This window comes from Hoplias malabaricus, chromosome Y, assembly GCF_029633855.1.
Source record: "Hoplias malabaricus isolate fHopMal1 chromosome Y, fHopMal1.hap1, whole genome shotgun sequence".
Classification (NCBI taxonomy): domain Eukaryota; kingdom Metazoa; phylum Chordata; class Actinopteri; order Characiformes; family Erythrinidae; genus Hoplias; species Hoplias malabaricus.
In genome coordinates, this window is record NC_089820.1 from 44,739,820 (window position 1) to 44,753,767 (window position 13,948).

A 13,948-nucleotide genomic window follows, 5' to 3' on the forward strand; every position below is an offset into this window, starting at 1 on the left:
TTTTTGGACTGTGGGAGGAAACTGGAGCACCCAGAGGAAACCCACATGGACACGGGGAGAACACACCAACTCCTCACAGACAGTCACCCGGAGTGCGAATCGAGCCCACAACCTCCAGGTCCCTGGAGCTGTGTGACTGCGACACTACTTGCTGCGCCACCGTGCCGCCCTGATTCAGCTATACTTATTGTTTTTTTTTAAATAATTACTTAAATCCTCTGATCCATGTTTTAATTTCCCCACTCTAATGATTTTTGAATAACTGTATAAAATATTTACATGACTTAAAATTAAAGTACATTTCATTCTGTTTTAAGATCAATAGTAATTGAAAGGTGTTAGACCAAATGAACATAAAGATGTTTGTCATATCAGTGTATAAAAGACCCAAGGCTTTTTTTTATTGTTAGAAGCAACATATTTAATCTCTCTATAAAATGCTTATAAATTTTGGATGCAACATGTTTCCTGTTATTGTATAAAACAAGGCTTGATCTCTACATCACCTGATGTCTTATATATGCTCAGAGGGAGATTTATAGAGAACAAGCTGACCTGCAAATCAGAAATAAGCACTTAATTCAGATTACTGATGGAAGTGAGATATAGACCTGAAGATATGTTAGAAAAGTGCAGATTTGCATGCTCAGTTCGATGTAGTCCAAAGGTCTCATTATTCGTAGATCCCAGGATTACTTATTGTAAACATTAACCTTGATTTCAGCTGTGAATTGTGCTCAGAGGGTCAAGGCTTCTGTTATAGTGTAAAAGTGCTATCTGTTTATCTGACCATTGTTCCATTTGGTTAAGTGGTAAACTCTCATGACCTTCTTCTGCTTTTCATTTCTCTCATTCATCTTCTTGCTTTATTAACCCCTACACTACAGATCTTCACAGATGAAAGCTGTAAAATGACCATAATTTTTTGACTATCCCTAATTTGTCTGCCCCTATATTAGTATTTCTTAATTTTACTTCTCTGTGACCTTCCGTTGATCTTGTTTAACCTCTACTCATGTGCCATCCTATGTAAACTGAAGTAAGGTGCTCTTTGAAAAGTATATATAATGTATTTGCACAGTTCGAAGGTCAGGGGTTAACTGCGGTCATCTGGCTGCCCAGTAGATAAATGTGATTTTACAAGACTTCATTCCGCAGAGCAGAGCTGAATCTGAGCTACGAAATAGTTCACTCTCCCAAAGCATGGCTCAGCAGGAGTACAAAATCCTGAGTGATAAACTATTCACTTACAAAAGAATGGTTTATACTATGGATGATTCATTTGACCAGAGTCTAGAATATCTGGACAATTTGCTGAATTTTAAGATCAAGGACGATGACTTGTTTGTTGTCACTTTCCCTAAATCTGGTGAGTGATGTCTCTGAACTATGTTAAAATTCTTAGTTAACTAAATTTCTAATAATAATTCTATAGATTTAATTCCAGATTTTAAGGCAGAATTATAATATTTAAGTTCAAATATAATTTGTGATGTTTTAGCGTGATTAAGCTATACTTATTGTTGTTATTATTTTTATTCATTCATTCATTCATTCATTCATTATCTGTAAGCGCTTATCCAGTTCAGGGTCGCGGTGGGTCCAGAGCCTACCTGGAATCACTGGGCGCAAGGCAGGAACACACCCTGTCCTGACTGACCCCAGTTCTTCTTTTTTTATTTTTTTTATTTTTAATTTTAATCACTTAAACCCTGTCTGATCCATGTTTTAATTTCCCCACTCTAATGATTTTTGAATAACTGTATAAAATATTTACATGACTTAAAATTAAAATACATTTCATTCTATTTTAAGATCAATAGTAATTGAAAGGTGTTAGACCAATACAGATGTTTGTCATATCAATGTATAAAAGACCCAAGGCTTTTTATTGTTAGAAGCAACATATTTAATCTCTCTATAAAATGCTTATAAATTTTGGATGCAACATGTTTCCTGTTATTGTATAAAACAAGGCTTGATCTCTACATCACCTGATGTCTTATATAAGCTCAGAGGGAGATTTATAGAGAACAAGCTGTTGTGCAAATCAGAAATAAGCACTTCATTCAGATTACTGATGGAAGTGAGAGATATAGACTTTACTTTATTTCCTTTAGCAGACGCTTTTATCCAAAGCGACTTACGATGATAGCACAAAAATATAAAAGTTAAAACATTAAACAATGCAACATTAAAAGATTATCTAGACCTGAAGATATGTTAGAAAAGTGCAGATTTGCATGCTCAATTCGATGTAGTCCAAAGATCTCATTATTCATAGATCCCAGGATTTCTCATTGTAAACATAAACTGTTGTTTATGTTGTTAACAGCTGTGAATTGTGTTCAGAGGGTCAAGGCTTCTGCTGGTTGTGCACCCAAAACATGCTTCTGAGCTGATTATTAGCTAAGATGCAAGAAATGAAGAGCAAAGTATTGAACTGTAATTATGCAGCTATATAGAGTGATGTAATTGCAAGAGGAATCCTGTCATCCTTTTATTTTCTGTTTTTTCTTAGGTACGGTATGGACCCAGAGGATCATAACTCTCCTGTACGAGGATGATTTCCCAGAACTGAAGAATGAGCTAACATATGACCAGATGCCTTGGCTGGAGTTTAAGAAGAAAGAAGAAGATTATAACATCCGCCGGTCTCCAAGACTGCTCTGCTCCCACCTTCACCAGCACCTGATGCCCCTCGGTCTACAAGGTAAAGGCAAGGTGAGCAATGGAATTCATATGAGTTCTTAAAATTATGGTCAGTGAGTGTTAAATTTCAAGGTCAGTCAGCAGGGTCAACGTTTCAATGTATTGCGTGAACATGTAAATTAATTAGAAGTAGAGTGGGTAGTGTTTTTAATAACGTGGCCAGTGAGTGAAAGAGAAGGGGGTGTTGTTTTTAATATAGTGACCAGGGAGTAGAAGTAGAGCAGTGTGTTTCTAATAAAATGGCTAGGACGTAGAGGAGGGCTGTTTGTAATGAAGTATCCAGTGAAACACACATACACCCTGATGGATTATGTTTTTTCCAGATTATCTATGTGACACGGAACCCCAAAGACATCATGGTTTCATACTTCCATTTCTCTCAGTTCATGAGAAAAATTGACACTTTGGAGACGTACAACGAGATGATGGAGAAATTCTTCACTGGATGGAGTCAGTCATTCTATAATTTGGCTATGATTTAGGAAAAAGATTTAAATGAAATTATACTGAAAAGCAGTTATTATTATTTAATTATATTTACAAAGTTATTCTGCAAACAGCAAAATGCTGTATGGAAGATGCAAAATAGCAGTACATTTTAATAATCAGAACTGGCAAACTGGAGCCCAGCTCCATGCCAGCTTAATGAGTTAAATAGAGTTAAAATGATAAACAGAGGCTTTTACTGCATTGAAAAATATTGTGAGAATATGTTTGTGATGTTCTCAATTAATTAATGATTATGAGATCTACTTATTGTACATGAGCTTCTTAACACGTGATGCAAACTAGTGTGATATTAGAGGCTAACTATGCTGTTGTCATATTTCTGTTTATTTCCTTCTCAGTGGTAGGTGGCTGCTGGTTCGATCATGTTAAAGGATGGTACAACAACAAAGACAAATACGACATTCTATTTCTCAGCTACGAGGAAATGATCAAGGTCTGACTTCAAACCTTACACAGATTTAATGATTCCATTTTAATACATCAGTTGATTTGTGTCTTTGAAATGTTCATATTAATGCTGCTGAATGCAAGATTTGCAAACTTTGATTGTTAAATATATAGTAGAAAACAAAAGGCTGTGTCACAGAAACATTCTCCAAACATAAAGAAGGGAGTGTGATAAATATTACCTCATTTCTGTTCGAGGCTATAATTTAAAGTGTTACCAAAAACGGTGGTGTTTTATTCAGCCTTCAACCTGAACATATAAGATATTTGAGTCCTTAAAGATTTTAGGTTCAGTTCTAGAACAAAGCAAGGCACTGAAGGGAAAGAAAAGCCACACAAAATAACAGCTTACATCTGAATATCTCAGAAAATAACATGATTGTCAAACAACACTTTGAATTCAGTTTGATCAAGCTTAGCTAAGAGCTCTAGTCTCCTCATTCATGGTTTCTAAAAAACACCCAGCATTATCACATGACCAATTCAGAAACACCCAAATATCAGCCATCCACTCCAGGAAAGAGGGCAAATGGGGGAACACAACACCCGACCTCTGAAGGAAAACTGATTAGCTCAACTTTTAGGAAATGGTTGAAAAGAGGAGTTTGTGTTCTTAGTCTGTGAAAGTAGTTTTCTCTATCATGGTAGAATTTTGTTAAATGTCAATGTTTTTGTTTTGTTAAATTTTGTTTTGTTAAATGTTTTGTTAAATTTTTTTTCTTCATCATCATTGAGAAAAGTGCATCTTATTACATTTGAATTTGGGCCAATCTGCCTCCTCCATATGAGACCACCAAATGGAGAACAGCACACCACTCCCCTGGAGGAAGAGTAGAGTCAGACTAATGAGCTCAGCCTTTGGAAGTTGGTTGAAAAATGAGTTTGCGGTGTCTGCTGATACTAGTTTTCTCTATTGTGGTAGAATTTTCTTAAAAATCTGATATTTTTCTTCACCATCATTGAGAGCCTTAGTCATTTTATAGGAAACTATATTTTATTACAATGGGATGTAAGACAATCTGCCTCATCAGCCTTCTGACTGCATGCCTTAAGCTCTGCTCAGTGTGGGCAAGGGCAGTGGGACAACCCACAGCTGGTGTGCTCTGCTCCCTTTAACCGGAGAGAAAAGCTGGCCAGCTGAATTGGTCTCGTTCTCTGTCCCCCTCCGGGCCAGAGTGCATTGCTGTTTCTGGGTGGACCCAAAGATGTCTCGAGGCTGAACAAGAAAGAGGTGGTCCTCCCATTTGGGGCCAGCATACTGTACCCCAAGAGAAAGACCACAAGGATTGCAAGCTGTTGAACCGAATAGAGAATACCACACCAAAACCCTGGAGGAAGGGTAGGGTCAGCCTAATGAGCTCAGCTTTTGTAGGATGGTTGGAAAAAGGAGTCTGTGTTCTCTGCTGATACTTAATCTGTGGAAAAATTTTCTCTATTATAGTAGAGTTTTCTTAAATATCTCACTTTTTTCTTCACCATCATTGAAAACCTTAGTCATTTGATAGAAAACTTTATTTTATTACATTTGGATGTAAGTCAATCTGCCCAGTTTAATGTTTATGAATTTTCAGTTTGGAAAAGTTAGGAAAAGGTAAAAGATAAAGTAAGTAAAATATTAAACGTAATATTATCCTCAATCATTCATTCATTCATTATCTGTAACCGCTTATCCAGTTCAGGGTCGCGGTGGTTCCAGAGCCTACCTGGAATCATTGGGCGCAAGGTGGGAATACACCCTGGAGGGGGCACCAGTCCTTCACAGGGCAACACAGACACTCACACATTCATTCACACCTACGAACACTTTTGAGTCGCCAATCCACCTACCAGCGTGTGTTTTTGGACTGTGGGAGGAAACCGGAGCACCCGGAGGAAACCCACGCGGACACGGGGAGAACACACCAACTCCTCACAGAGGAGCGGGAATCGAACCCACAACCTCCAGGTCCCTGGAGCTGTGTGACTGCGACACTACCTGCTGCGCCACCGTGCCGCCCCCTAATATTATCTTAAATTAAAAAAAAAGTTAATGTTGGCTTTTTCCTAATATGTGTCTAAAGAATACCATACATATTCTGCTTTAGGCTATTTATATAGAAAAAAGTTAAAATTTTATATATATATATTTACATATATATTCTTTTTTTTTTTTTTTTTTTTTTTTTTGGGATAGCAGCAGAGCGTGGCAGATTAGATTTGGAGAGTGAGAATTGAGTGAATGTCTCTCTTTTGGGTGCACGAATTCTTTGGGTGCTTTGTTTAAATGTAGCTTCAACACCAAACTAGGAAGAATAAAGTTTGAAAAAACTGAATGAGTCAGGTCTGTTCAACAGCTGCAGATGACTTTTTCACAGCTATATTATTACACTCTTTTTCATGAAGATATGTGAAAGTTGAAAATCCAAACATTTGGTGAAATGTGCATGTGTTCATTTTACACTCAGTTTGACTATATGCAGTTTTGATTAACAAGAGCAAAAATCTCTATTCACATCTCTATTCGCTGTTCAGATATTAACTGGGGTAAAAAGAAATTATTGATTTTTGGAGGCAGAATATATCTGCAGAATAATTTGGGACATGTAGATTTGAGTCTCCCTAAATGAATGGAACCTGGGATAAAGGCAAGGACAAAACAGAGTTTAACTCTGAAACATGAATAACTTTTTCTAAATGGAAGTTGCAACTGGATGTTACAACTTCTGTTTTTGGTTGTTTAATTCCCACTGTCTGTGTTTATTGTGTTTCAGGACCTGAGGGCAGCAGTGGTGAAGATTTGTGAGTTTGTGGGGAAGAATCTTTCAGATGCAGCTCTGGACAGTGTGGTGGAGAGAGCCAGCTTCAATTACATGAAACAAGACCCAAAAGCAAATTACGAGTTCATGCCAGACACCGTCAAGATTCCAGGGAAGGGTAACTTCCTCAGGAAAGGTAAACATCTCATATTTACAAGCAGAATATTCATCAATTATACAATAATACACAAGGTTAATGCTGCAATGTGAGATATTATTATTATTTTTTAATTAAAAAAATAATAACAACAATAATAATACATTGTATTTACATAACACTTTTCAAGAACCCAAAGCACTACAAAATAGCACACAAAGCAAAGAATGTCACAAAACAAAAAGAAATATTTGCATGGATGTGCTGCACTTGTAGGCAGTAGGCCATAGGCTGATTATACCTCTGATCTGTTCTGTTATCACCGTTTTTTGTTAGGTTTTAAGGGAAAAAAAAAAAAAAGATTTGTTTACTTGTCAATATTCCGCAAGGTAAAGTAGTTCCATTCCTTCACACATACCTTTAGCCCTTTTTTGATGACCTCTGGAACAGGCTGTGTCACTTCACAGAGCTGCTGTCTGTTTAACCAAGATAGCCAGAGTCTTAGATAATCATGGTTTATTCAGTTAATTTGTTTTCAAATATTTTGGACCATGGATCCAGAGCCATCCTGATAAGCTTGTGAACAAGATAAGCAGAGAGAAGTAAAAGAGAATGGGCCTAGAGTCATGCTGAGTCTCTGTTCCTTCTTGAGCTTGTCATGCCCAGGAATGTTGTAGTAACGGTTCATGCTGAAGTATCTATTCTTTGGTTCCAGGTAGAAACAAACCTTTCTCGAACAGAACATTTATTTTTCCTAATATGAATAAAATTATATTTATTAAGTACACAGCAATTCTTCACTAAAATAAACTAATATCACCAGCATTTTAAACTAAAACATAATGAATGTATTGTTTTTTTAATTGTTATATTATGAAAATATATATTTTCAAATGCTATGCTGTAAATTCTACTAATGTGCTATATTAAAATGAAATACATTTTTATTGTGTTGTTGTAGGGACTGTAGGTGACTGGAAAAACTGTCTGACTGTAGCACAGAATGAATACTTCAATCGAGTTTATCAGGAAAAAATGAAGGATTTTCCTCTGGAGTTTGTGTGGGATATCACTGAACTGAAGACCTGAAAAATCAGTATTCTCTGTTTAACAGTAAACAGCCCTCTGCTGCACTGTTGTTGTATGACTGTTGTGCTTCTCATTTTTTTTTTTTTTACACTCAAACTGACCTCTGCTGAAACTGCTAACTATTGCTCCTGCATTAAAACATACAGTTGCAAAATGTATTCTGATCTTCATCTTCAAGTCACAACAATAGACAAACACAGTCTGCTTAAACAAATGCCGCATAAAAATGTTTTCATGTTTTTATTGAACATAGCATGTAAACATTCACAGTGCAGGGTGGAAAAAGTATGTGAATTTTTGTATTTATTAACTGGTTTACCCGAATCAGTCGGGTTGAGGTCAGGGCATCCTATTGCATCACCCATCCTCTGTTGAGCTTCAGTTGGCAGACAGATGGTCTTAAATTTTCCTGCAAAATGTCTTGATACAACTTGGGAATTCATTTTTCCGTTGATGACAGCAATCCGTCCAGGTCCTGAGGCGGCAAAGCAGCCCCAAACAATGTTGCCCCCTCCACCACATTTCACAGTTGGGATGAGGTTCTGATGTTGGTGTGCTGTGCCTTTTTTCTCCACACATAGCATTGTGTGTTCCTTCCAAACAACTCAATTTTTGTTTCATCTGCCCGCAGAATATTTTGCCAGTTGTGCTGTGGAACATCCAGGTTTTCTTTTGTAAATTTTAAACATGCAGCAATGTTTTTTGGTGTTCTCCTATGAACTCCATTCTTGTTTAATGTTTTACTTATTATTGATTTGTCAACAAAAATGTTAGCATATGCCAGAGATTTCTGTAAGTCTTTAACTGACACTCTAGGGTCCTTCTTCACCTGATTGAGCATTCTGCTCTGTGCTTTTGCAGTCATCTTTACAGGACGAGCACGCCTAGGGAGAGTAGCAACAGTGCTGAACTTTCTCCATGAACATCAAGGCTTTTAGAGATACTTTTGTGACCCTTTCCAGCTTAATGCAAGCCAACAATTCTTGAACATTGGTCTTCTGAGAGCTCTTTTGTGCACGGCATGGTTCACATCAGGCAGTGCTTCTTGAAAACAGCAAACTCAAAACTGGTGTTTGTTTTTATAGGGCAGGGCAGCATTAACCAACACATCCAATTTTTTGGGCGGTATTTGTTTAAGCAGACTTTTTGTCTATTGTTGCGACTTAGATGAAGATCAGAACACTTAATGACCAATTTATGCAGAAATCCAAGTAATCCCAAAGGGTTCACATCGGTTTTTTTTTTTGGTTTTTTTTGCAACTGTATATTGATGTCTCTCAATATTTTTACATTAAAATGTTTACAATAAAAAGCTGGTTATTTACTTAATTAAACACTAAATATGGCTTCTAAATGTTTTTTGTTTTTTATTATTATATGGTTATATATTAACCTCAATCTATTAAAATCAAGAAGTAAATAGAATTTATGCCTTAAATTTAAAATGCCTTATTTAAGGCTTCAGAGTTTCATCACAGAAGCACAATAGTTTCTCATGCAATATTGTCTGAGTGCTCGAAGGTCATGCACATCCAGCACCAGTTTTCTGTCCTTGCCCTACATAGACATAGATGTCTTTAGTTTCCCTTAATGTTTGTGCAATGTTTAAAATCACTGAGCTCTTCTGTTTTACACGAATTTAACAGGAACATTTTAAACAGTGCCCAGTGCATCACATGGCCTCACTGGCTTTTTGCTGGCAATCTTGCCATAGTGCATCCTCATGCCATCCATCTCTTTCTCACATGACTTACGCACATATGATGTAAAAACATTTTATTCCATGGACCAGGCCATCCTCTTACATTGCTCCCTGGTCCAGTTCTTATTTTCACATGCCCAGTGTAGGCACTTTTTTGTCAGCATATTGGTCTGTGGCTATGCAGCAATATACCCAGTATTTTGAATTCTGACGCCTTCCTATTATAGGTTTCAATAATAACTATTTTCAGCAATTTGAGATAAAATATCTTTTCTGTGGGATGCAAGCAGATGGCTTAGGCTTCAAGCCCCACAAGCAATCAGAGCCTCAGGCACTCGTGTACTTGACTCTGGTTCACCAGTTGTCATTTATTAAACCAGTTCAGTACTAACCAGTGCAAACTTGTGACAATCCACCTGTCATGCTGTTTGGAGATGACCGGTCATCTATTACAATTTAACCCTGGTTTCTGACTTGGGTCACAGACTTGGGTCCCATTGCATGTGAAGTCAGCCTCTGGTGCCCCTTTGTGTATGACTTACAAGTGAAGATAGCCTTGGGCACACCCTGACATCTGATTTGCTACATTGCAAGTGCCTTGGGTGTCTCCTTGTGTCTGACTTGCTACACTGTGTCTCATTAATCACTGGTCCATTTCTCCTCTGGCTAACTATGTTGTACATTATGGTTAGGATCCTTCATTTCATTCCACCAATAGTAAAATTACTATAATGTAAAACACTAGTAAACGAATGAATGCAGTACTCACTGATGGTGCTGACTGTCTCTTGGTGTTAAATTCCTTTGCCTGCTCTGCTCTGCTTTGAGACTATAAGTGCTTTCATTGGCTGTAGGTGCTCAATTTTGGTGGTTTATTGATTGTGGCTCAATCCTAAATACAATCCTAAAGGCATGCATTGCCAGCAGTGCCCTGTTGAAAAGATGCTCAGAGTTGTTTCAACAAAGCGATCCTTATTCTTTAAATTTTGGGAACTTTCAGGAGCTTGGATTTATATCTTGGTGTTTTATACCTGAATCTAACCCATTCAGAGCTCAGCTTTAGAAGTAGTTCAATGGGTTTCTTACCTCCCTGTGCATGAGCTCACTTCCTTTTTTGGCCAGACTACCTGGAGATACCCTCTATTACAGCTGTTGAACCTGTGGTTGGTCAATTTGAGTGAACCTCAAGATGAAATCCTATCCAAATGACCCATCACCAGGATCATGCAATTAAATTCAGCACTCTGAGTCTTTCGTAGGCCTCACCAATGCCACATTGCTTGGATATATAGACACAGAGTCCTCCCACCTGGAACAGAGGTTGTATGACTAAACCACTGACCTCCTAAGCCTAGATTAAACCTCAAATATATGGTTCAGTCACACAGGCTCTGAAAGTTCTATCTGTGTTCTATGCAGTTTTTGAGATATTGTGCTTTAAATGTTTTGCAATCCAAATGGCAAAACATACACAGATAGAACTTACTAATCCTAAGAAATTATGAATTAATGAACAAAATGGATGTTTATTTAAAATCCCATCAACTCAAATGTACACTTATATAAATGACCTTTCATGCTCAATATTTATAACGTAAGTATATATGGCATTTTAAAGAACTGCAAGACAATGATCTAGCAACATATTTTCATGTTTTGCAAGTACATAAAATAATACAAGACTTAGATATAAAATCATACAAACCTAAATATAATTATTTAAATTAACAAATTAATAATTAGTGATTTAAGGCATTAAAAATGTTTCACTAACAATATACAAAACTTTCCTGAGTTCTTTGTCTTCTCTGCTCCTGTTTCTGCAGTCACAGGACTTGGTCCTCAGGGATTGAGGATTGGAGCATCTCCGATTGGCTGTTTCCTGTACCTTGATAGTGACATCACATAAAATTTATGACACTTGACAAGACAAAGACTTGAAGACGATCCCTGTTGAATGACTACCCCAAGATTTTGAATCATACTTTTGTAATATAAGAGATTATATGTGAACACAAAGGAATATCATTGAGACAAACCATGTTTTACCCACTCATTCTTAACCCACAGAATATGTGGCTACCTTGGTTCTACATAAGTTCATATAAAAAGGTGATTTAAAACATATGTAATTCCACCCATTTTGATTGTCTAAATGGAATTCATTTCACACAGTGGTACACATATGTAACTTTTTTAATTCTACAGCTTGAAAAGTTCTTAATTAAGCAGTTTTACACAGAGCATAAACTGATCCTTGGGAGTGTCTCCCAAAAGATTCCTCTCTTGACCCTAGGACCTTGGGTCATAAGCCGTCCTACAGTGAGGTTTTACAACTCTGCTCTGGGTCTTATCTCACATTCCAGCTGGCTTGTGCAAGGAGGGGATGTCTCTGAAGGCCGATTGAAAGTCGGAGTATTAAAGTCAAATCCCAGAAAGTCAAATTTCTTATTAGAAATTAATACATGTTCATCATATCACATTACATTCTAATAAATGTATAATTGTTTTTAAAACATTCAGTTTAGGCCTAGTTATTTATATTCTCTCTATATTCATTCATTTATGCATTATCTGTAACCGCTTATCCAGTTCAGGGTCGCGGTGGGTCCAGAGCCTACCTGGAATCATTGGGCACAAGGCACCCCGTGGAGGGGGCGCCAGTCCTTCACAGTACAACACACACACTCACACCTACGGACGCTTTTGAGTCACCAATCCACCTACCAATGTGTGTTTTTGGACTGTGGGAGAGGAGCAACCGAAGGAAACCCACACGGACACGGGGAGAACACAGCAAACTTCTCACAGACAGTCACCTGATGCTGCACTCGAACCCCCAACCTCCAGGTCCTTGGAGCTGTGTGACTGCGACACTACCTGCTGCGCCACCCATTCTCTCTATAATGTTTAGTAATTGTTTTAAAAAAAAAATTGTTAAGCATATGTTAACAACTATCCTAGAATGTGGGGTTGAGCAGGAGGATAATTAATCAGAAATATCCCTGACCTTTAATATGAAAATCTAAGTTTCTAAATTAACCAATCACATGGATACTTCCTAAGGAGATTAAAGAGTCCAAATATGAACATGTAATGATGAATACAACCAGAAACTGAACTCTGTTCACTGTTTTAATGAATTTATCATTAAAATGGTCATTATAAATTTAATTAAAGGCCATAAACTAACATCCCTCTGGCTCTTTGTAGATTCATTCATTCATTAACTGTAACCACTTATCTAACAATTGTATTTATTGTTTTCATTTTATTAATTAATTAATGTTTTTATTCATTTAAGTGAAGCTTTACACAAGGGAAATCAAAGCTCTGTTATGGTCTCATCAACAAATAAAAAAAAAAAAGAGTTCATTCTCATAGGACCAAACCAGTAAGGGTAGTGCTGGGCGATATGAGCACAAATCAATATCATGATTAATTGTACATTTTACCACGATTATTATTAATGAAATATCATTTTGTTTTTTCTATTTTTTACCCTCATAGTTCAGTGACTCTGACATGGTGGCACGGTGGTGCAGCAGGTAGTGTCGCAGTCACACAGCTCCAGGGACTTGGAGGCTGTGGGTTCGATTCCCACTCCGGGTGACTGTCTGTGAGGAGTTGGTGTGTTCTCCCCATGTCCGCATGGGTTTGCTCCGGTTTCCTCCCACAGTCCAAAAAACATACGTTGGTAGGTGGATTGGCGACTCAAAAGTGACTGTAGGTGTGAATGAATGTGTGTTTCTGTGTTGCCCTGTGAAGGACCCACTGTGACCCTGTAATGAATGATAAGAAAAAGACTTTTGAAAGAAGTAATTTTGTAGAGGCAACAATAAATGCTTTGTACTCCAACCCCATATACATTTATTCATTCATTGTCTGTAAACCCTTATCTAGTTCAGGGTCGCAGTGGGTCCCCAGAGCCTACCTGGAATCACTGGGCGCAAGGCAGGAAAACACCCTGAAGGGGAGCCAGTCCTTCACAGGGTGACACACACACACACCTATGGACACTTCTGAGTAGCCATTCCACCTACCAACATGCTGTTTTTGTGTTTTTGAGGAACAAAACACACCAAACGTCTCACAGACAGTCACCTGGTGTGGAGCTTGAACCCACAACCCGAGGATCCAGGAGCTGTGTGACAGTGACACTACCTGTTGCCCAGCCTATATATTTATTTTTATGTAAATTAATTGTGAAATCTGACCGTGACACAGGTTGAACACTTTGACCAGATTTCTGAGGAAAAAATGAAGCAATTTCCTCTTGAGATCGTGTGGGACATGACTGAAATAAAGGGCTGAAATATAATGAACTATATTCAGTGTTTAAAAAGTACAAACAGCGATATTTGACAGTCATAATGCTCAATTTTTAGTTTTCAAGCTGTGGTTTATATTTAATTTAAAATAAGTGGCGTGTTTTATACATAGAACAAAGTATATTTTCAAATGTATTTTTCTTTAAAAATGTAGTTTGTATTCAATATGTTTTAAACATAAAGTAAATAGAAATTTTCCATAAAAATAAAATGTAAAGATTTTATTTAAGGCTTTAGATATTTTACATATTCATAAAACATCAGT

General features: G+C 37.3%; 1 protein-coding gene across 1 annotated transcript; it reads left to right on the forward strand.

Annotated features, from left to right (window-relative positions):
* Positions 1–1,203: 1,203 nt before the first annotated feature.
* LOC136679322 (amine sulfotransferase-like) lies at positions 1,204–8,309 on the forward strand. Its single transcript, XM_066657773.1, has 6 exons — positions 1,204–1,369; positions 2,522–2,724; positions 3,036–3,162; positions 3,561–3,655; positions 6,420–6,600; positions 7,523–8,309. Exons 1-6 carry the CDS (start codon positions 1,204–1,206, stop codon positions 7,648–7,650), a joined length of 900 nt encoding a protein of 299 aa, XP_066513870.1. The 3' UTR covers positions 7,651–8,309.
* The last annotated feature ends 5,639 nt before the right edge of the window (positions 8,310–13,948 follow it).